Genomic DNA, 25,351 nt, shown 5'->3' with positions numbered 1-25,351 from the left:
AAATTGAATTCCTGGGGAGCGCCTGGGTGGTTCAGTTGGTTAAGCGTCTGACTCTTGATTTCAGCGTACGTCATGATCTCACCATGGTGATGTCCAGCCCTGTGTCTGGCTCTGTGCTGGGTGTGTAGCCTGCTTAAGATTCTCTGTATACCTCTTCCCCTTTCTCCTACTTGCTCGCTCGCTCTCTCTCTCTCTCTCTCTGAAAAAAAAAATTGAAAATTGAATTCTAGAACCCTGTACCCCTTCACTCTCCCTGCCCTGCAACCCCACCACTATCACCTGTACCCCTGTTTTACTCAAAGCCTTTACCGTTTCAGTTGATGGGACTCCCATTTTCCCAGAGCTCTGATGACTACTTGAGAGTCCTCCATACCTTCTTTTTTTCTATAACACTGACATCCATTCCATCTGCAACTTTTCTTGGCTCTGTCTTTAAAAATATGTCCAGAACTTGGTTACTTCTTATCACCTCCACTACTATCACTATGGCCCAACGTACCATCATCTTTCATGAGATGATTACTGAAAGCCTCAAAGCCTCTCATTTGACCTCCATGCTTCTGCTTTCTTGCCTGTTAGAGAAGAGAAGGCATGTGGTAATGAATGTATTGAATAATAAATGTTAAAGTCATAATCTTTCTCCCTAAAGAATTTTTAATCAGTTTTAGAGATACAATGTGCATGCATTGAAGAAGATGAAACTGTAAAATATTACTCTGTTGATAGACCAGGAACTAAGATATACTTCATAATTAAGAGGGATGGAATTGGAAATAGAGGTAGTTTGGGATTCCATGATTCCCTTCCATGACACATGCTTCCATTTTGATACAAGACAAAACTAGGTTTTTTTATGTTTTTCTATTTATAACATGTTAATAATAATGCTGGCTACAATTACTTCCTTAGCAATTATGAGACTGGTAGTAATCTTCCTTTAGGTAAATTTTTCTTAGTCTCCTATGTTATTTGAGTCTAGCAAAAGATTAGAAACCCATTAAAGCCAGTTCTTTTTAAGGTTGTCAGAGATTACAGTTATTTCATTGAGTTAGAGCTTTTTTTCCCCTCCTTTGAAAGCCTTTGCAAATTTTTAGAGTACTTCAGACTACCATGTGCTTTAACAGAATATGATTTTAAGCCTCGTGAAGCATTATACATTAAAGCTGTTGCTTTCAGTAATGGGTCCTATAGGCAGCTGCCAGTCATTAACTGATTGGATGCAAATGATGATGGGTGAAGCCTGTCGTAGTGACTGTGCTGCTAATTTATGGTTTAAATCTGGATAGTGGAGAAATGATAGCTGATTTGGACTATGTAAACCACAAGTCCTGTCTCATTATGTGGTTGATAATGTCAGGAAAATACTAGACATAGTTGATTACTGTAGTTTGCTGATTTCACAATGACTCTTTGCATTTTTGTGCTTAGGAAAGATGAAATTTTCTCTGATGACTGCTTTAATGAGCAAGGCACATAATATTTGAAAGTGTTTATAGTGTGTGTGTGTGTGTGTGTGTTTAAAACAACATACTTTATAAACCATATTGATTAGTATCTGCTTGAAAAAATGCATTTTTTAATTCATTAAAAGTGGTTAATGTATGATCGCCCTTCTTGGCCTCTGGCTTTCTCTAAATCCCCATATATTTGGCTCTCTGGAGAATTGGGTACATCGATCTGCTACTGTGGCTTTGAAGACACTACCCAATTTTCATTTTTTTTCTCTCATTTTCCACAGCTCTCTCTTCTATAGGATGGCCTCTTTCCTAAATTGATTCATTCTTTAAGGTTCTGTCCAAACATTGCCTTTATTGTCCTTTCTGTATAGATTCTAGAACACTTCTGGTGTATATAGTTAGAGGTTAGTAAATGTGTCATTGAATTTCTAAGTTATTTTCCTGATGACCTCATATCCATGTGGAACTTTTCCTTTTTTTTTTTTTAATGTTTTATTTATTTCTGAGAGAGAGAGAGAGAGCATGAGCAGGGGAGGGGCAGAGAGAGAGGGAGACACAGAATCTGAAACAGGCTCTGGGCCATGAGCTGTCAGCACAGAGCCCGATGCGTGGCTCGAACCCACGAACCGTGAGATCATGACCTGAGCTGAAGTCGGAGGCTTAACTGACTGAACCACCCAGGCGCCCCCACGTGGAACTTTTCCATTTGGATGATTTGCCAGTAGCTTAAACTCATCACGATCTTCCTTAAAACCAACTAACTACTTGCCAACTTCCTTATTAATTAAGGTCATAAGCACAGACTAGCAAAGTTATTATACAGAAACAGATCAGTGAGCACATAAACTTAAAAAATGATGATAGCATATTGGTGGCATAACTGGTATGCCAAAAAGCATTTCAATTTTTTTAAGTTTTAGATTAGAAAAGTCAAGTAATTTCTTTAGAAGAGTTGGTTTATTAACTATCAATTTGCTTTAAAGAACGTAATTATTATATTTAATTGTTTGAAAATAATTCCTTGAAAAATAGGAACAATTAAACAGGGGTAATCCAAGGAAAACTTATGCAGAAGCTAAAGTTTATTTTAATGTCTGTCTCTAATGTAAATATGTGAAATGCTATAAATGATGTATATTTACTGATGCGCATATTTGAAACTCTAAAGGTGATTACCCAAGCCTTCTATATTCAGTCCCTCTGTGTACACATGACAAATACTGCCCATTTCGATATTGAAAAGCAGAGAAAATAGTTGCAGCCATGCAGTTTGACAATTTTTCTTTCTTCTTGGATTTGTGTAAAACTGATAGTTCTATTTCAGCCTCACATAGTTTCTGATTTCAAGAAACAAGTGTGTTGAAGGAATAGCATTTTATGTAGGAAACAACTCATAATTTAAGTGAAATCTAAACCTTCAAGTCATGTGAAACTTGACTAATTCATTGTAGATTTTATGGTCTGAATTTTTGTTTACCTCTACTGCAGTGTCTTCTTTAATTATGGTGAACTGTTAGCATTTAAACAGCTAGCACTGAATTTGTACAGTAAATGTTCCTGTATTTCTTAGATAATTTGTTACTTCTGAAGGAAGATGAAAATTTTTCAAAAGAGGTTCAAAGTTTTATAAAAAATAAAATTTAGCAGTAAGGTCAAGAAGGGCAGCCAGTATAGCATTTTACTAAGACTGGCTGGCCTGAGTTAAAAAGCTGTAAAACACCGATTTCCACTTTTAACAGAGAGATATGATAGGAGAGAGCTAGCTAAAAGCACCAGTAAAGGCTGATTGAGAGAAAAATACTACAAAGTTTATTCAGGCTTCCACAGAGTAGAGAAATTTTGTGTTGCTTCATCTCAGCCCATCTCTGCTCTCTTGAGTAGAAAATTAAAATATAAAATAATGAGACTGACAAGATTAAAATGAAAATGTCTCATTAGCTCAACTAAAGTATTTAAAAAAAAATAAATATGTTAAATTGTTAAACTAAGGCCAGCTTAAAACATTGGAGCTTTGAAGGGATCAATGATTTTGTTTTAGTTGGGATGCAGTAGTCACAGAAGTTCAAAAGCATCAGGTTTCCTTGCCTCTAAGAATGGAAGTGGCATATAAATCTTTCCTTTTGTTCCAGCTCTAATAACTCCGAGTACAGTTGTTTGGAAAAAAATACTGGATCACAATATGAAGCAGGTGACACACTGTTTACCCTGTCTTTAAAATTATCTATAACAAAACCTTTAGAATCTTTCTGGGCTTTTGAAAACTCTCAAACCTAAAATTAGCATTGCCTTAGGATGAATATATTTTACCAGTGGTTATATTTCAAAGGAATTCAAACTAGCGTATGATTAAAACAAGTATGAAGTTAAATTATTCTGATTTCCATATTAGTTTTTGTGTTTGATTCTGCAAATGCTTAACATTTTTGCTTTTCTTAAATATAATCTGAAAAGATCATGAGAAATGTATATATATATGCATTATATGTCTACTGTTTAAAGAACATTGCCAAATAGATAGCCATTTCCCAGCTTAAGAAAACATTTTACCAGTATCTTTGAAGACCTTCCTGCATATGTCTTCTTATTTCAGTTTTGTTTCTTTTGATTAATTACTTTTATTTTGTGCTAGAACCTCCATTACAATGTGAAACAGAAGTGATGACAGCAGATTTTTTGGCTCGTTCTTCAAAAAAACAATGTTTTTAGTATTTCACCATTAATTATGGGCATTTTGCAGGTTTTTCTTCAGATGCTTTTACCTGTAGTGCTCTCTTCTTATTTTCTAGTTTAAGATTTGTTCTTAGGAATTAATGTTGATAATGACACAGATTCCCCCCACTCAATCTGTTAATTTGATGATTTATAGTAATAGATTTTCTCATGAACCTACATTGCATTCATGGAGTAAACCCAGGAATTATAGTGTGTTATCATTTTTATATTCTTCTAAATTTGTTTTGTACCCATGTTTTTGAATGAGATTGGCAATTTCTGATCTTGTGCTATCATCTTCTGGTTTTAGAATCAATTAATCTTTCAGAATCAGTTTGGGAGTATTACTTCTTTTGTGTTTGCTGAAAGATTTTATATAAAACTAGAGTTAGCTTTTTCTTTATAATTGGCAGAATTTACCTACAAACCTGGCTTAGCTTGAGGTTTTGCTTACATGTGGACATAATTTCTTCTACTGATTGCATTTCTTTCATGATTTTCAGAACGTTTAAGATTGACTTGTAGATCAGTTTCAGTAATTTTTCCCCCTGGGTTTTGTTCACTTTAATTAGTTTCAAGTTTATTTGCACAAAGCTATGCGTAATGTTCTCACACTACCTTTTTGGAAATCTCTATCGCAACTGTAGTTTAAACATATTTTTACTTTGAGAGAATTTGAGCAACAGATATAGTGTTGCCCCAAATTTTGTGAAGGTGGATTTACGTATAGGAATTCCCAGGGAATTTTGTATTCTTTTTTCTGTTTGTCCAGATATTTTTGACAGAGAATACATTTACCTTCTCCTCTGAGTTTTTTTGTTTTTGTTTTTGTTTTGTTCATTTGTTTGGTTTTGGGTAGTTTGTCTCTTTAGGCTGTTTCCTTTCAGGAGCTTGAGTTTATGTGGTTTCTGCAATTTGAACTCTCGCTTAAAGCTGATTAAAGCCAAAGGCCTAGTTCATCATAACGTCACAGAGGCTGAGTGAGTGACATCCTCAGAGCTGTTTACCCTTATGGATTCCTGCTTCCAAGCAGTTTCTAGACCTAGAGATTCACCTTAACTTTCCTACCAGCTAATAAATTCCACTAACAAATATTATTTTTTGATCTAACATTTTTATGCATTCTGTACAAGGAGGGGGTGTCTGGACATTGTGTTCCACCATGCTACAAGGGTGGGAAGGTTGAGAAAGGCTTTGAAACCTGGCATCCATTAAGAAATGGTTAGCTGTATTAGAAGTCATTTTTGAGCACAGAGTCATTTGTTTAGTCTTAAACTAGTAATTTTGAAATTTTAAATTCTCTTTTAACAAAAGAGAGCCAAGCTACTAACATAAGCTGACAAGTATATCAGAGCATTATCTAATACAAAAGGAAATTATAGGTATTTGACTATTATAAGTCACAGAAGGATAAAGTATATATGTTTCCTATTGTAGTAAGAAGTTACAGATAATGTCGCAGATACGGCAGGTTTTTGAGAAGACAAACAGAACGTGTTTTTTAGTTTTACCTTTATTATGCATACCCCTAGCCACACATCACTGCTGATCATGAATTTAAAATATTTCAGTTAAGTCTCATGAGATTATGGAAAAATCTGAGACGTTCCAAGTCCTATAACAGTTTTTTTAAAAGGTTGTTTTCAGGAGAATGTTTATATATCATTCTATTGGGAAGATGGCTAAGACAAAGTGTGAGCCCTATTTTTATATACAGGTATTAAATTAGAAATCTCATCTTTTTTGCTTTGCATATTAGTATTAAATTTGTGTATTATTTTAGAATATGAATATTACCAGCCAGGAGGATCTAGCAGGAATATATGTATTAAAGAGCTTACTAAAAATTAAATAAGGACAAAACATATTAAAAGTTTTGATTTAAAAGATAATAATATTGTTTTCCAAGTAAGAAACCGTAATCCAATTTGATTAAATAGTAGAGAGAAATTTAAAAAAAAAGACCTTCTGTAAGGCAGAGCTATATTAGAGGCTTTATTGTGTCTTATATTTAGGATTCTAATTCCCAATAATACTAGCTGCCACACTGAACGTTCATTCAGTCATCTTAAACAGCATAATTCAATTCTTTTATGTAAAATGCCGTGGGATATTATATAAAAATATCAACATTAATATCTTTTTTGGAAGGACTGTAGACATACATTTTAATTAGGAAACTTTCTAGGGATTTTAAGTTTAGAGAGAAGGAACTGGATGAGATATTTAGTACAACAGCTGAGAGTCACATTTGACAAATACAGATTACTGAGATGTCAATCCACTTTTTCTGTGAGTGCAATTCTTTGCCTGGATGGGAGAGGAAGCTCACAGTTTTATCATGTTTAGGGCTCTATGTATTGCAACTGGGAGCTTCTAAAATAAAGAAATGCGAGAAATCGTTTTTCTTCTTTCTTCTCTTCTCTTGGGGAAAGGGAGTAAATTTCTCAAATTATATATCAAGAGGCAACCAGCAAAGACCAGGAGGTCTCTGATATTTTGATATGTTATCTGTTTTTACTTCATCAGTTGGCTTACTCTCTGAGTTTTACAAACACACTTTGGTGGTGTGCAATAGTGGTATACAATACCTCATTTCTCTACTTAACTCTGTTTTTGAATAATCCGAATATTTCCCAAGGCTGGCTTCAAGTCACATTCACCCTAGTGGTTAAGATTGAATAGGGTTGTGCATATTTGTGTGAGTGTTGAAAACAGTTTTAAAGTAGAAGTGAGTGTCTGGGCTTACGTAATAAAAACATGAGCATATTAGTTAATGATATTGTACAAATCTTCGTATGCTGCATTTTTCTTATCTGCAGTCTAAATGATATATTTGAGGGGTGCCTGAGTGGCTCAGTCGATTAAGCTTTTGACTTTGGCTTAGGTCATGATCTCACAAGTTTGTGGCACTATGCCAGTTCGGATTCTGTGTCTTCCTCTCTCTCTGCCACTCTGCTGCTTGAGGGTGCGCGCGCTCTCTCTCTCAAATATAAACATTAAAAAATTTTTTAAAAATGATACATTTGAGGCTAATTTTGAAATTCTGTTATTTGGAAGCAATGATACAGGATTTTAAAATCTTTTTTCTGTTATACATTAGGAATAATGAATTTGAGATCATTTTTGAGAGCAGGTGATACCATCCCTAAAGTCCTTCCTATGCCATGTCTCTTTACTCTGTGATATGATTCTAGAAGCAAGAGCGTATGTGGTGCTTTGCTCTGAGCCTACTATGCTTTACTGGTTCTCATTTCCAGGTTGAACCTAGAGTAGATACTTAACTTTTGAGGTTTTAAGTTAAAAGGTTGGACTTAAAGAAGTGTATCCTAACTTCAATCCTGTTTATTTGATAGGAAAATACAGCTTCTCAGAGTGCTGGTGTGGCTCAATCAGTGAAGCATCTGGCTCTTAATTTCAGCTCAGGTCATGATCTATCTCATGGTTCATGAGTTGGAGCCCTACGCAATTTAAATCCTGCTTGGGAATCTTTCTCTCCTTTTCTCGGCTCCTCCCATGCTTGTGTGCACATGTGCTTTTTCTCTGTCTCTCAAAATAAATAAATTTAAAAATTTTTAAATAAAAAAATACAACTTCTCTTATCAGCTTTAATCAACCTGACATGTAAATAGTCTGCATGTCAATATTACTTAGGACTCATGGATAAAATAATATGGATTTATGTCCCTAAAATAACATAACCTAATCATCACTTGTAGGTAGTAGTGTTTGTAATCACTCATATGTGCTCAGTGGATTTGTTTGTTGCAAAATATCCTGTAATGGCTTCTGAAAATCCCCTGTTGTGATTGATGCCCGCTAGTTAAGATTAGAGCTTCAGAGAGTAAACCAGCCCTTTTCTTTCTTTTAGGGCTCAGTTGATGTGATAATGTCATTTTAGTGCATTGACTCTCTGGATTCTTCCTATTTCCCTGTGTGCAATAGCTTCCTTTCACTATTTGGAAGTATAGTGTTCTGGATTGTATATTTAAGTCTGTTAAACAAGAATAGTAGCATCCTTCTTTTCAATATCATATTTTTCAGGTGATGCAAAAATGCCTCAGGTATTTGCTGCGAAGCCTTTTTTAAGAACCTTTATCTCATGAACTGTAACAGAAAAAAAGGCAAAGACAATAAACTTCTCTCTTTTTCTGTTGTTATAGTCAGCTGAAAGTATAGGAAATTACTTTAAAATGATAGTTGCCCAAGATTTGTGCATATATCAAAAGTAATTAATAGGTATGTTTAGAAATTTCATAGTTATTCAATAGATAATTGTTCTTTTTTCCTCATTAGCATGCATAGATATTTTTTACTCATGTGTTATTGAAATTTATATTTTTACTGATTATGTTTTTAAATCCCTTGTCTCTAGTACTAACTACTTTTGCAATGTTCAGCACTAGCTGCTGAGTTGGTAAAAGTGACTGTCAAAAATTCATATACAGAGGTTAATGTAAGGTATAAAATAGTGTCCTAATATGCTATCTTCGAGATGTCCCAGTTAGTGTCCTAATATACTATGTTTGAGATGTACAATGTTTTTATTTTAGAAGCAGATTTTTTGTGATAAAATGTGAACCTTAGAATTTTCATTATATTTCTAAACTCTGAAACTAGTTTCAGGTGTATTTAATATTGCTTTGAGTTTTATTTTTGTTGGCTTGGATTTACTTGGCAATGAAATTCACAATGGCACCCTCAGAGATCCTGAACTCACAGGAGATGTCCTGTAGAAAGGTATATCTAATTGGTTATGCTTCTAATGGATGATAATGAAATATCATTCCTTTTCCATAATGTACTTTTCAGAATATATATGTTATCTTATTTCATCTCAGTCATGCTGCAGTTTAACTTGGGCAAGCATCTTTATACTTGTTTCACAGATGAGAAATTGAGAGGCAGAATGCTTAAGGAGAAAAGCAGCATGGTAAAGAGTGCAGATTTTGCGGTAAGGTAGGTGTGGGCCCTAATCTTAACCCAGACTATTAATAGCTGTTTTCATTATCCTTATAGTGTTATCACAACTGCTCTGTGCCTCAAGTTGCTGATCTATATAGTGAGTGTGCAGTACCACACAGGATATGTTTAGCATACCTAGGCCAGGGTGTGGCCCACAATTCAGGTTTGCTATTGCTAATAAGAAATGAAAGATTCGAGTAATGTACTTGAGTATACCCAGATCTAATTGATAACAAGACTATACTAAAACTTAAGTTTTGGATATTTTGTTTTACATTTACACATCAAAATTCCTTTTAGTGACCGTTAGTAGGAAATTAACTTGGGGCCATTGCAGGGACCCTTCTCAATGATGACAGGGTTCACTGTGAGATAAAGCAGATTATGAGATTTGATTTTAAGAGAACAAAGGAGGGGCGCCTGGGTGGCTCAGTTGGTTAAGCATCTGATGTCAGCACAGGTTATGATCTCAAGGCTCATGGGTTCAAGCCCATGTTGGACCCTGTGCTGACAGCTCAGAGCCTGGTACCTGCTTTGGATTCTGTCTTCCTCTCTCTCTGCCGCACCCCTGCTAGTGCTCTCTCTCTCTCTCTGGCTTTCAAAAATAAATGAACATTTAAAAAAATTAAGAGAGAACAAAGGATCCCTTTGTAAATAAATAAAAGGATTCTCTTTCTCCCCCCGGAGTTGTTTAGAATTCTTGATATAGTTGTATAAAAACTCTTGGCTTTCCTAAGCATTTTTCATCTTTCAAACTTGAGCTAGACTCAGACAATGGCACCCATGATAGAAACAAGGGATTCTTTGGGACATTTCTATTTCTGATATAAAATGAGAAGCAACTCAGCCACTCTTTATAATCAGTCTAAAGGTGTCCATTGAATAACTTCAGGGTCTCAGTCTGACTTTGTGAGAGATCAGTCAGATATGCAGAATTTCTAAAAAGCCTGCACTGAATCAGTAGTCTGTTAGGTAAACAGGGTCACTATACATGGTGTGCCAGATTATGTATTCACCAAGTGTTTTTGTTGTCTGCTTTTAACAGTGTGATAGGCTCACAAGGCTCTATTTTTAAGATCTGAGGATAAACTCAAGGTTTAAGTGTTTCCAAATTCATTACATTTATAAATGCAGCTGTATTTATGATATTATTATAGTACTGTGGGTTAGTTATTCTGAAACTATTTGCAGAGAGCACGTTACCTTAGAAAGGGATACAAATCAGATTTTTTGTTTTGTTTTAATGGAGAGTCCATGGGAAACTTACGGCCACAGATGAGAAGGCAAGACCCAGCATCACAGATCGTGAGTGGTACTGGTAACAGACACTGGGCTATGGATACGGGGGTGGCTCATCATCAAAGTCAGGAATATAGTAAAGATTACAGATGCTACAGTACTAAGGAACAACCCTAAATGTGTTGAAACACAAAAACTTCCTCTGAATTTTATATGTGGGTACTGTAGTATGAGCGTAGTTATTATAGTGATTAACAGTGTTTTCAAGATAGTGTTAACATATTCTTGGGATACTAAATTTTACCATGTTGTTTTTAATACTTTTTTTCCTTTTTTAGGAATAAATTTAGTTTCAGGTTCATCTGAAGTAACCAAAGAATACAGAACTAAGAGGAAATAATTGCATATTATAAAATTGCTATAATTAGAATTATATAAAAGTATATAGTATGAATTCTGGTATCCGATGAATCATAATCTTTACATTATGTCCACTTTTTTCACTTTACATGTTAACTAGGCAGTTTCTTTTCTTTTACCCACTTAACAATATGTTCTTTCTTGTAATAATCCAAGGTTTAGTTACTAGAGGAAAAATAAGTTCTTATAGTCTTATAAAGGCTTTTATTTCCTTGGGGTGACTATGAATAATCACTAAAAAGCTCAGGCTACAACTGTTGACTCCCTTAGAATCTTTACTAATGGAAGGAGGGAGTTAAAACAAAAACAAAAACAAAACATATTCATATTTATCCCAAGTTCCATGCAGTTAAGTGGCTCTTTTTAATTCTCCTTCTGCTGTTTTCTTCCCTCTCTCCCCCCCACCCTTTAAAGTTTAACATAATTAACCTTTATAACTTAAAATGATACTTAAATTATATCTTTGGTGGGGTGCTTGGGTGGCTCAGTTAGGCACCCGACTTCAGCTCAGGTCGTGATCTCACTGTTTATGAGTTTGAGCCCAACGTCGGGCTCTGTGCCTACAGCTCAGAGCCTGGAGCCTGCTTCAGATTCTGTGTCTCTCTCTCTCTCCAACCCTCCCCTGCTTATACCTGTCTCTGTCTCTGCCTCTCTCTCTTAAAAATAAATCAACATTAAAAAAAACTATGTCTTTGGTAATACCATTTTGGGGAATTCATCTAAAGTCCTAGTGTTCCACTGTGATTATAAGGAAGGGTTTGGAATGAGACAAACATAACTTTTAGCTCTATTAAATTGTGCAGGTCACTTGACTTACCTGAGACTCAGTTTCCTCATCTAGTATAATCTAATGATAATCTCCTTTATTATGCAGATTAAGAGTTAATATATACACAAAGTTTAGGCCTGTCATCTGAATAGACATAATTCTTACTGGACACATTAGGCACTACTGTATTTACTTTATTTTGCACCTGGTCTGGCTTTGATAACTGGCAAGATTTCAATTTTTTATCCCTTTTTGATGGTAGCGTTCTGATTTCAAACAAGTAACTCATGTTGAAGGAAACAAAATTCAGGATTTATTACCTTATTTTTTGCAGTTAAATGTTTCAATTTTGCCAGATCTTTACATAGAATTCAAGGTTTTGATATAGAGTCTAAAGACCTATATTAAAGTTCTAAGGTAAAAATAAGTTAGAGCTGAGGGCAGAAGTCAAAAGTGAGTGCCCTTAATGATTTTGGTGGCTCTGTTTATTGCACCAGTAAAATGAAAATGTGATATGATAACCCTCAGGCATGATTGCTTATGTAGACCTGAATGGTAAATAGTTTAAATACTCCAGTCCCTCAGTCAAATTTATAACGTAATATTAAGGGAGTCATTCATCGTAACTAATTTTTTGAAGAGTGTTGTATGTCAAAATCCTAAGAAAATTATTTTAACCTTTATAATTAAGCATACGTGTCTTCAAACTTTCAGTATAAAGTGAAGATATCCTTGAAAACATTGCTCAAATCTTCCTCCATTGATTTTGTGAAGTCTGTTTAAGAGAGATGAAATTGCAATAGCGTAAGTTTGAAGTTAGTCTGTGAACTTTGGAAATACTATGTATTTGAATGAAGGCTTTAAAAAAGAATTGGAGGTATTTATTGCTGTAGATCACTTAGCATTTCTAGAGGGAGCTCACATTTGATTTTCTCTTTAGAACAACTTTAGCTAGATGGGAATATTTAATTGTTCTTCTGCCTTTCAAGGAACAGAAAATAAACTGTGGCAGATTGTGGACTAAGTACAAGAGGAGCTTTCCTTGAGAATTAAGGTCAAGTTTCTTCGTAAGTGGATACTTTTTAGATGCAGTTGAATATCAATGTGAAGGGCCCTTGAGATGTTAAGAGTTATTCCAACTACTTCACTTCCTGATATTTTAACAGGAGAATTTTGTTTTCTTTTCAAAAACAAGATAACTTCATAGATTAGATTTTCTGAAGCTTATTCTGTGATACCGAGAAGTAGCTGTTTGCTTTCCCTTCATGTAATCAGCCTGTGTGCTCAGTCTGAGGCAATAAATCATGTGCTTGTTAAACAATGCTTTTTGAATGTCTGTTCCTTGCAAGGCGTCTTCAGGGCACTTACAAGATCTTGATAAATGCACCTGAGTCCCCAGCATCTTTGAGCAACAACCTTTTGTTTACAGAGTGTGTTCTATTTCCAATAAGTTAACTCGAAAGTGTTGCATATTAAAATACATTCCCAAAGAAATGTAAAATACTTAATATATTGTTTGGCATTAATTTTTCTGTGGCATGGAAAATACATTATGAAATATGGGTACAGGATAGCTTTATTTTATTGCTTCTGGACGGTTTTTGTTGTTGTTGTTGTTGTTTTTGCCTCTAGCAGTTCTGAGGGGATGACTCATTTGAATAATTTATTTTGTTTTCATATTATACTCCAGTCCCTCAATTAAATATGTAGAAATATTGAGTATTATAATATGCTATTCTACTTTACATTCAAACTCAATTTTTTTTTTATGTTTTTTATTTATTTCTAGGAGAGAGAGAGAGAGACAGTGTGAGCAGGGGAGGGTCAGAGAGAGGGAGTCACAGACTCTGAAACAGGCTCCAGGCTCTGAGCTGGCAGTCAGCACAGAGCCCGAAGCGGGGCTCGAACCCACGAACCGCGAGATCATGACCTAAGCGAAAGTTGGACGCTTAACCGACTAAGCCACCCAGGCGCCCCTTTTCAAACTCAATTTTGAGAGAGTGAGATAGCTTTACCTCTAAATAGATTCTGATGCATGGAAACAGATCTGGATCTTCCTTGTCAGTAAGTTTTGCTACTAAGGGAGTTTTCTCATCAGTGAAATGGATGTAGTAATATACCTCAAAGGTTTCTATTAGGTTAAGTCCTCGACAATGTTAAAGCATTTAGTAACTTTAAATACATGAAAGCACTATTATTATCTTTATCATCATAATCTATTTTAAAATTTCTTCTCTATCTCTCTACTTTTTCCTCTGCTCATAGTGCTACAGAGCAATGCCATGCCATGAGAGCAATTCCTTCAAATGAAAGCAGCTTCTTATAATACTCATTTTGTAAAACAAAATATTATAAAACAACAAAAATAAGATGAATACTCTGAATATTTTGAGAAGCTATTGGGAAAAACTTTTAAAAACTACATTGAGATTTTCAAAAAGCTAATTAACATTTTTTGAACATCAAATAAGAGCTTTAGTGTATTATCTCCAGAGTTTCAAGTGTGAATTGGATTCATGTGTGTATCCTGTCTATTAAAATATGGACTTTAAAAAATAATGATATATTTTTTTGGCTTCATCATAATTTCTTGGAAGCATTTCAGAGATTTTATTTCAATAAACTGCACTTAAAAAAAGTATATTTATGAAATGAATGTATCACTATAATGTATGGACCTAAAAATGCAAAAAAAATGTAAGTGACATTAAATATTAATGGGAATATAAGATCTTTTAGTTCTGTTGGGCCAAAGTGTAATTACCAAGTGAAAATTTGAAGATAATCCCAAACATCTGTTTCTGATTGTCTTACTACAAGAAAAAGTTTAGTGAATGTTAAAACTCTTTATTCCTTAAGTAGGATATAGGATAACCCCATCTCTATTTTAAACGAATGTGGGATGTGACCTTAGTTTTTCTTCTCTCTCTTCTTTCCTTTCCTTCCTCCACTTCCATTTCCCCTGTGTCCCTTCCCTCCCAAACCCAGTTGCAGACAGTTAGATTAATTATATTCCTAGGTTCATGGCCATTTTGATCATGGCCAGGATAGTCCCTGCAGGTTTCCTCTCTTATATTCATGTGCTTATTCCCATTAACTCTGTTCCTAACTTCATCTTCCCTTTGCACCATAGAAAACTGCTCTAATGACTTGATTTGCTTCCTTAGATTTGTAATATGTCTTTGCAAAATGTATAGTGATATTTTGGGGGACAATGGATTTTTAATATTTATAGCTAGTGTTGTGACACAGCATGCATCTGATGTCTTGATTCTTTGTTGGCTTTCTAAGGTCCATTCATGTGTCAGTGTTTATATGGAATTCGTTGGTTCTCACTTATGCATAGTAATATATAAAGTTTATTTCCCACGTGGTACTCCCATGATGGACTTGTTGATTGCTTCCCACTATCAGCCAAAACTAAGACTTGCATTAAACACCCTTTTACATGTTATCTTAGATGAAAATTTCTCTGGTCATGGGATTGCTGGTCAGGGCTTGTCCCGGATTTAGTGAATTTTGTTGACTAGACTGAGTTCTGTCAGATGGCCCAACAGAATGGCTGTCTCAGGCTTACGCTGCCACCAGTAGTACACTGGGCCTTCCCCCACAACTCCATTCGTACTTGGTTTTATACAGTTTTCTAAATACTGCCGATCTCAGATCTCATTGTTATAATTTATGTTTCTCTGGATTGCTAAGGGAATAGAATATTAGTTAAAAATTGTTTCAATTTAAGTTCACTTCCTTTGCCTTCTTTTTTTTTTTTTTTTGGTCTCTGTTGGATATATTATCTTTTCCCAGTTGCTTTGTTAGGAATTTTTTCTTCTAAGTACAGTCCTTATTTAGATGTTTGAAATATCTTCTCCTAATGTATTAATGCATGTTTAACTTTGTACCTATTATCCCTCAATAATTAGAAGTCCTTAATTTTGGTATACTCAAATTCATCATGTTTTTAAACTTTTTGAGTTATATTTGAAGGTCTTTTTAAGGAGTCTCTTTTCCTTCCACAATATATTCTACCTATTCCTATTAGCTTTATTTTTTCACATTTAACTTTTAAAGCTATCTGGAATTTACCTTTGCATATGATAAGTATGGTGTAAAATCAAGTTTTATATTTCTCTTAGATGATGGTTAGAATACATTTACTGAGTTTACTAATAAACAATGTAAAAAGATTGAAGTTACATAGAATTTATTGTAGATTAATTTTGGGAGGATTAATGTTAAATAATTTTTATATTAATAGTGTTAAATTGTTCTACCCATGAGCCTTGGAATATTTCTCCATATTTTTCAAGTTTTGGTTTGGATAGTTTTAATTACTCAGACTAGCTACATTTAAGATTTGATCTGATATTAAAAAATGTTGACTTGATTGATATGGTCAAATTAAATTTTAAAAATGGCTACACTGATTGTCTTTAGGATGATTATATAGATATGAAATCATGACATTAATCCTTTTAAGATAGACTTTTTATAGTTCACTTTAATCTGTTTTCTTCTAAATCACATCTGTGATAGCTAAATTTTAATTTGTTGACTGGGAGTTGACTCCCAGTGGGATATTTTTAAATTTTAGATCATGTTCTATAGGATAGTTTTATATTTTTAGAAGTGATCTTTACTTTATGTTAGCATTGGGTTTTTGTAGCATTGATGCAAGAATCAATCACATTTAAATTTGAATGTGTGGAAATAGTGATAGCTTTCACACCAAAAAAGTAAAAAAAAAAAAAAAAAAGTATGCAGCAATCTTAGTTTTGGCAGCTCTTATTTAAAAATCAACATATTTTGGTAAACACAGGACTGAAGAACAATTATCTAAAGAAAAAGGGATTTTGATGCCTTAAATAATGATTTGGGGTGACACCCGAATGCTTACTGTCAATGTGAAATGAAATTTTGAGCTGATAGTTTGCCCTAAGGTCATCTGCCCACTTTATAGGAAGCCTGGGTGTGGTGAGCTGCCTGCTCCTCTTCAACTCTGAAAGAGTAGACTGGTCTGCAGGCAATAAATATAAGCTTGAGGGGAAAAAAAGGGAGGAGGGTGGATTTTGAAAGGAATTGTTTTCATAGTGGAGTATGAAGCCTTTCAGCCTAAGACCATCAGGAATACATTGGTAGTAAAGAATTCGGCTTAATTACTACTTGTACTGAGGGAACAGGACATACTGGGCATCCTGAAGTTGTATCATAGGATTTAAACGTTGGTTGGGTGATTTGGGAGAGGTTCTAAAGAAGTGGGGTGTTCTCTTGATTGGATGCTGGAACAATTCTTTGACTGGATAAAGAAGCCATTCATTTAGGAAGAGAGAGGGATGTTTTTGGTGTTTTGTGGGTTGAACAGTGGCCTTTTTCTTTTTTGTGTTTAGTAAAATTATGAAGTAATCTTGTTTTGTCTCATTTATCATGGATTCAAAGTAACCTTGACTCAAGTTGGTATTCTGTAAGAATGTGTAATGTACAGTAGAAAAAAAATAGCCTGATGGTGAGAGTCTGATGAGTTCAGGACATCAAAGTCTATATTTCTCCTTCCCCCTGCCTTTTTTCCTTCCTTCCTCTTTAGTCCATAAGTAGGTAAGATGGTTTTAAAAATATATGCTTCATTTAGGAATTTTCTTGTTCTCATCCCAGTCACCTAGGGCAATGACTGATCATAAAGATGTTGGAGGCTTCTATCTGGACAGAAACTAAGAAACGTGGTATCAAATTATGGCTTTGCCACAGATAACCTTGCCAGTGATTTTTAATTCTGAGTGGTATTCTCACTTTGAAATCACTGTCTCCTTTGCTGCCTGTCCCAGTGGAAGCCACCTTAGATCCTTTGTTTTTACTGTTCCCCTTACCTGGCATCACCAATCTTTGTAAGGCTGGGCTCCTTATCCTTTAGTCCTTAGACGTCACATCCATTTCCCTGTTTCTAAGATGTCCCTGTATAAATTGGCCTCATTCACACTACCTTGCTTTGTTTATTTTGTTTGTATCACTTATCATTATTTGAAGTTAACTCATTCTCTGGTGTGGTTCTTCCTTCCTCACTCCTTTTCACATGCCACTTCAAACATAAGTTCCACGTGGGTGAGAGCTTCTATGTATGCACATGTCTGTGTGCCCAGCCCCTAATAAAGTTTTTGGCACTGACTAGGTGCTAGCAAATATCCGCTTAATAATTAGATATGTACATGAATGAATAAATGAACAACCAACTCAGTAAACATATTCTAAGCATAACTATATATCTATTGACTATTAAAAAGAGAAACATTTGTTAGTATATTATTTAATTGAGATGTAAATTCCTGAAAAAATGACAGTCTGTCTGGAAATATGACTTAAAATATTCAAAGCAATTCTTTTCTTTTTTTCAAGCATCTGTATTCTAAGAGTGTGGGTTGGATGAGATAGTATTGTAATGGTGTCTTCCTGTTGCTTAAATTAATACTTCATGGCATTTCTGTGTAGTGATTCCAATATAAATATACTTTCATTAATAATGCCACAATCAAAGCAGAACTTCAGAAGAAGTGAAGTGAGTTGAAAACAACCTGACTGTTAGAAGTTTCCACGGAGCCATACTTTATTAATTTGGTAATGGTGATGGTAGGGGAAGTGGGACTGGATATAAAATACATGTGATACTATACCTATTAACTTTGAAGATAATTATAGCCTACTTTACTATATGCTTTTCCTACTACTTGATATTTCCTGTTACTGAATTTAGTTTTGGAACTTGTCAATATTATAAACTAATTCTATAGTATTTTAAAACTAAGTTTTATCTTTCAATTTAAGGATTCAATCTTTCATGAATTCATAATGCCAAGGTCTGATTTGTAGTGTGTGAAAGCTGATTTGCAGTGAAAGATGAAATGTGCAATGAAAATCTTAGGTAGATGGTGGGAAAGGTTTGGAAGCCTCCAGCCTAGGATTGGAATTCCTGATCTATTACTTTTGTATTAACTTTGCAAGTTCTTTAGTGTCTCCAGGTCTGTTTCCTCACTCACAGAATAGATGGGGTATTTATGTACAGGACTGTGTTGAGAGCTCAGTGAGATGCTACTTTTCAAGGGTGTGGTGTGGCATGTGACTTTATTAAGTGATGAATAATTGTAAGTCCAGTGCTTTCCTTCTGTTTTCCATCAGAGGGAAAAGAAGTTATACGACTTTCCAAATATAGAAGATTATTATTCTCTGGAGTTAACATAATGGCATATAATGCATTATATTTGATATTGTTTCTATAAGCAATGCTTGACATTAAAAACTGCAAAAAATACCAATCACAATAATATTAATGATAATAGCAAACATTTGCTAAATGTTTGCCACATGTCTTAATACCTTTAATCCTCATCACAGGACCCATAAAATACGAATTATTTTTCCTGTTTTACAGATGAGTAAATTAAGGCACAATGTTAAATTAGCAGGGTACACAGGCAATGTCATTACTGAAAGAGTCTACACTTTTTTAGTCATTAAAAAATGATACCGCCAAATCCCTGATATTCTTCAGATACAGTCAGTAATTATCCAAATAAATATATCTTGACACATAAAAGCCTTCTTATCCCAGTCTTCTGTCTGTGAAGGATTCTGGTTTCAGGACTCAACACCCCGTCTCCTTTTGGAAAGAAGACAGACAACAGAAGCATCCAGCTTTGAGCACTAAGTCTGCTTGAGAGCCATGCTGTATGCACAGTTGTTGATGGTATAGCTTTGGTCTTTTGAATGTTGAGAAATCATGATTACTTGGGGCGAAAAAGAAAGAGCATACAGGAAATGCAGATTTTTTTAAATTTTATTAAAGTTTATTTATTTTGAGAAAGACAGAGACAGCATGAGCAGGAGAGAGACAGAGAGAGGGAGAGGGAGAGGGAGAGAGAGAGAGAGAGAGAGAGAGAGAAGAGAATCCCAAGCAGCACAGATGCGAGGCTTATACTCATGAAATCGTGAGATCATGAACTGAGCCGAAACCATAAACCAGATGCTTAACCAGCTGAAGAAACCAAGTACCCCAAAATACAGATTTATTTTAAAATATTATGTGTGAAAATACCAAGACACTAGTTTTCCCACAAATAAATGTATTAGCAAGGAACATATAAAAGAACATTGTATCTGAATGAACCATATATATTTAACTGTTTTAAGAAGTGTAATGATTATTAAGCCTCTTTATAGATTTAGTCTTAGTCATCTTGTTTTATATGCTGTTCTTTTATGTCATTTTTCAGTTTTATCATATTTGAATGAAATCTTTATTTATTTCATGGTTATTTCTTACAGTTCTGGTTCAGTAAGTTGACTCAAGCCATGCGGACCCCTACTGAAATTTGAAAAAGCATGAAGTCTTTGTAGGTGATCTTAAGATAACATTGTTCTTGGCCTTATGATGAACTGCATATGTATATCAGCTTTGAGACATAATAATTACTTTAAATTTTTTAAGGCTTCGATTATATTTAATCTCATGGTTTGATGAAATGTTGGAGTATAAAGGAAATAAATTTTCCTTCTTAAAAATGTTTTATGAAGGTTTGCTCTCCCTGTGGTACTTCCTGACACCCTGATATTATGTCATGTATAATTGGATTGACGCTCAGCCTGAATACTTCTTTCTCTTCTTGGCAGCATGGGGTAACCTTGGAAATGTTCTGAAGAGTCAGAGCAAAATTTCTGAAGCTGAAAGCGCCTATAGAAATGCTTTGTACTACCGTAGCAACATGGCTGACATGCTTTATAATTTGTGAGTATGCATTACTTTCTCTGGTTTGGTTCATCTTTGAAACCTGTGGTGACCGACTATTGATTTAACTGCTGGAAATGGAAATGATGATAGCTGTTTTTCTGAAATAGTCTTTTCATTAATCATGTCTGTGAGAATAGTAGGTGATTAGCATTTGTGATTTCTTTGTTTTGGGTCTCTGCATTGATGTTCGTGTCTACTGATGTATGGTTAAAGTTTTTTGAAGTACCATGCCATAGAACATAAAAATTGGTTTAAATGCTTTCAGGTGTTTTTTTGTTTTTCTTTTATAAGTTTTCTCCATTAATACTTAGGATCAGAAAATAAGGTCGCTATGTATGATACTTCATATAATCAGTATTTTCATTATTATCAAACAAAGAATTGTTTGTGTCAAAGCATATACAGAACATGTAGTAAATCTAGGGAGTTGTCAAATAAGATAATGTGGTTTAAGAGCCCTCCCCCTGCACAGGTTCTGGTAATTAAGTTAGAGTATCTATGTATGTCAGGTTGGAAAAATCCCTTGGGGAAAATTTTGCTGTTTTTTGACAGGAAAGAAGATATAGTAAGATATTAATGAATACATGCAAAACCCAAATATCTTCTTTGTCTCTTATTTGTGACACTTTTTTGTTTGCAAGTAATAGAAACTTCGTTGAAAGTTGCTTAAACACAAAAGAGAATTTATTAATTCGTATAATTGAAAATTTCTGGAGTTGATTAAATATAGGCACAGTTAGATCCAGGTATTTTACATTTCAGAAATTTGTCTTCATTTTCTGTATCCAATTTCCTTTGGATTCACTCCTTTCTCTGTGGAACTCTCTATCACTTGGAAAGATGACTTGTACACCTTTATGTATATAATATCATGACCCTTTTCTCAGAAGAGGTTGCCTTGGCATCTGTTAATTCTGGAAAAAGGCCTTTGACTGACCCTTCTGAGGTTGTGTATCCTGTCTTGTGTGAACCATGGGGCAGGGGCAGCAAGACACCTCCTTTGGCAGGGCCTCCATGGTTAGAATGGTTTGGAGGAGGATCAAGTCCCTGTAGGAAGGGACCAGACATAGTCACTTGGCAACTTAATTTTTAATATGTGTTTATATTCTGGTTACATCTAAATCTTTTGTACTGGCTAAATCTAAATGAACAGACAGGAAAAATAGAAATGAATAAAAGTAAATTTTAAAAAATCTGTATTTTTAAGAAGAAGCAGACAAGGTGAGCTCAGTTTAACTTCCTGTTTCTAAATTGACCTTGTATTCAAACCCCCAGACTTTAACACTGGGATCTCAGTCTCCTGACCTATGGTCTCAATTAGCTCAGCACGTGTTTTGTGTTGACATGCATAGTGTTTAATTTTCTTTCTTTACCTGGAATGTAGTCAGATGAGGCACACCTCTCCAGTTTGTATCATCCCTGACACTTGCTTTCAACTGTTTCTAGCTTCACCACGTACATTACCATAATTTTTCCTGAAATAAATGTTTCCATCTTTGTTTTTACTTGAATGAGTATATCTAGATTTGCCTACAAAGGCTTTCCCCATGTCTGTTTCATCTAAATTATGTCATGTTACTTTATTACTGATTAGTAGTATTTTTATTTCGTGAAAAAAACCCTTATCAGTTTGATAAATGTATACAAATGTTTTTTTTTTCTTTTGCATCTGACAGTAACTTTGTCAAAGGGACCCCTTGTCCTGTAATATGGGATGCCAATTTTCTTCTGGCGCCCATTCCTCACAGTTTTTCAGAGGACAGAGTAAGCTGACCAACCAAAACCTCTTCACTGAGCTTATTTTTCTCTTTCTTAAAGAACCTACAGCCAGTAGTTTAAGGTTACCTACCTCCTGGTGGTATCTGGCATGGGTTGAAAGAAGAAGGAAATGTATCTACCTAGACTTACCCTTTGCTGAGAAGAGAAATTTATTCAGTTAGACAAATACACTTTACATGTAATTTAAAACCTGCATCTTATAACTTCCTCTGTGGTTATATATTTGAACTATTACAGAATGAATAGACCTCCCCAAATCCAAATGAAAAATCTTTGCTGGAAAAGTGGTTATTAACAAGATAAGGTTTTCCCCCCTTATTTATAAATGAAATGCAGCATAAATGCCATACATAGTTCCAAAATATTTTTTGTTAATATGGCAAGATTTTTAAACTACACTTAACTGTTAGGTCACATGGAAAGGCTTAAATTCCATAAGAAATGTTATCAATGATTTTAAAGTATTGGAATATAAAACCCATGTGTTTGATAGAATTCTGATACCAAATAATTATATTTCAAAAGAGGTGAATTCTTCATTGATTTATTTTTACTTTCTCATTAGACTTTTAAAAAATATTTTTATTTATTTCTAGGAGAGGGAGAGAAAGCGTGAGCAGGGGAGGGTCAGAAAGAGAGGGAGACACAGACTCTGAAATAGGCTCCAGGCTCCGAGCTGGCAGTCAGCACAGAGCCCGACGTGGGGCTCGAACCCATGAACCGCGAGATCATGACCTAAGCGAAAGTCCGACGCTTAACCGACTAAGCCACCCAGGCGCCCCTTTTATTAAATTTTTTTAAATTTATTTATTTTGAGAGAGAAAGAGAGAGCACGAGCATGGGTGCATGCACACAAGTGGGGAAGGGGTAGAAACCGAGGGGAAAAGAGAATCCCAAGCAGGTTCCACAATGTCAGCATAGAGTCTGATGCGAGGCTTGATCTCACAAACCAAGAGATCATGATCTGAGCCAAAAACAAGTAGTATGCTTAATTGACTCAGGCACCCATTAATTTGTGGTCAGTTATTAGTAAAATGCACCAAGACAGATATTTTATAGCCTATAATATTATAAATATGTCTGGTATCATATGTCCCTCAGAGCAAACTTTTGTTTATGGTTTTGTTTTTTCTGTTTATTTACATAGTTAGGAAAAAAGCCAAGTTTTCTCATGGAACATTTAGAGACTATCTAACAATAAAAACTTTTTCTTTTAACGCATAGCTGCTATTTTTATGACATAATTTTCTCTGATATACAGAGATTGCTCCTTGTTCTGTTTCAATTTTGAAGGAAAAGAAATGTGCTTTGCTCAGTTTTATCAGTCAGCTTAACCTGATACCACTCCTTTGTGGTAGTAGCAGGCATTAATCACATTCATATCCTCAGTTACAGTTATATCTCTTAAAGATGTTTTATGACCAAATTCTGAAATAATGAACCTATTTATATAGTTGGCATGCAATACTCTTATTAATGAATTTTAGAAACTTTGGAGAATCATGCAAGCTCCTGTTATGTCCTGTAGTTAAATTTTAATCAGTAACCAAGATTTTCCCCCCGCTTTTTTTTAAACACCTTCATTGTTTATGAATCTACTTGCTTTGGAAACTAGTGACAGAATTTCATGGTGCTAAGAATTTTTATTAGGAAAATGATCTGTAGGCATACATTATTATGTAACTTCAAAACAGTGATTAACAAAGTGAGGTCCACTACCACTGGCCAGATACAGGATGATTCTAGGAGATCAGAGATAATCTTTAAATTAATCCCTATGATTTTAATTTTATGTTTATAGTTTAAAAATATAACTAGCTCATCTAAATGCTCTAGGTGGGGATAGAAGGAAGAAAAGATGATATGAGAAAACAAGTAAGCAATAATATAAATGATATGTGGTTATATCTGAAGTTTAGGGAACATTTCATTAAAAGATTTTGAAACTTTGAGGATATTTTTCTGCAGCATTAATATGAAGTTATATCTGAGAAGTGTATGCATACAAGTTATATTGCCTATTTATAAATTAATGGGGTAATTTTAATTTTTTCTCCATTAACAATTATTTGAATTACCTGTTTGTGCCAAGCACTCTTAGTTCTTTACATATGTTATAACAGCTTATCTTCAAATGAGGTCTTCAAAATGAGGAAAATGAAACTTAGGTAATTTGTGTTGGATCACACTAATACAAGAGATGCCAGTATTTGAACTTAAGATGTTCTGACTCTATACCCATGCAGTCATAGTATTTCTTCTCAGCAGAGATTAACCAAGGGCATGGGAAAAAGCTTCAGTATATATCTTTTAAACCCAGAAAAAAATTAATTCTAACTACTTTTACATATAGAAATAAAATACTTGTAATCACATCTAATAGAGTTATTATTTTTTAATGACAGGTACTAAGTTTACTGAACTTTTGCTGTAGAATTTTGTTAGAATGATCATGAGTTTGCACAACTGAGCTAAGAATTGCTTTCACAGAGAGAGTGCTACAGAAATTGCTAAATTGCCTAACTCCATTATTTTAAGGTTTTGATATCACTTCAATCCATGCTTACAGATAATAATCAGATATGTGAAATTTGTATGCAATTCTACTTAAAAAAATGAGATGTAATTGAAATAGAATATTGGTTTCAGGTGTACAACATGATTCACTATGTGTATGTATTAAAGAGATCACCACAATAAGACTAGTTAGTGTCACTAAACATGGTTACAATATTTTTTTTCTTGTGATGAGAGCTTCTACTTAGCAAATTTCTCTTTGCAACTTTCAGATATGCAACACATTGTTATTAGTTATAGTGGCCATGTTGTACAGACGCTCCCCATGACAAATATATTTTATGAGCAGAAGTTTATACCTTTTGACCCCCTTCACCCATTTTACCAGACCCCCATTCTACTCTTAAAAGCGAAGGTGTGGTACATTGATTGCATGGCCTTATATTCAGCCTTTTATTCATACTGCTATAGTTATTAAAATCCATTATTTCACACAAGTAATCTTAAGACCAGTGTAACAGATCTGTATTATGATGTTGGTTTCTCTTTTCATGTATAATAAATTTCAGGGATAAAGCAGATAGACCATTGCTCAGTGATTTATACTGTCAAATTTTATAAATATGGAGTTGACTTTCAACCTTCTAGCAGCACTACTCGCTGCCTCTGAAATATAATTGATTTCTAGCCTGAAAAATACTCATTGTTCTTTCAGTGTTGTTATAG

At 34.5% G+C, this 25,351-nt stretch overlaps 1 protein-coding gene across 1 annotated transcript in view; it reads left to right on the top strand.

Annotated features, from left to right (window-relative positions):
• LOC120224856 (protein O-mannosyl-transferase TMTC2) overlaps window positions 1-25,351 on the top strand; it is a gene marked incomplete at its 3' end in the record, with an annotated part of 267,387 nt that overhangs the window by 192,736 nt on the left and 49,300 nt on the right. The window contains exon 4 of the mRNA XM_039223097.1: window positions 20,212-20,326. Coding sequence (XP_039079028.1) covers window positions 20,212-20,326 — 115 coding nt within the window. The remainder of the gene's footprint in view (window positions 1-20,211; window positions 20,327-25,351) is intronic.

This window comes from Hyaena hyaena, unplaced genomic scaffold (genome assembly GCF_003009895.1).
Source record: "Hyaena hyaena isolate Hyena2069 unplaced genomic scaffold, ASM300989v1 scaffold_1273, whole genome shotgun sequence".
Lineage (NCBI taxonomy): Eukaryota > Metazoa > Chordata > Mammalia > Carnivora > Hyaenidae > Hyaena > Hyaena hyaena.
This window is presented reverse-complemented; position numbering and strand designations above follow the sequence as displayed.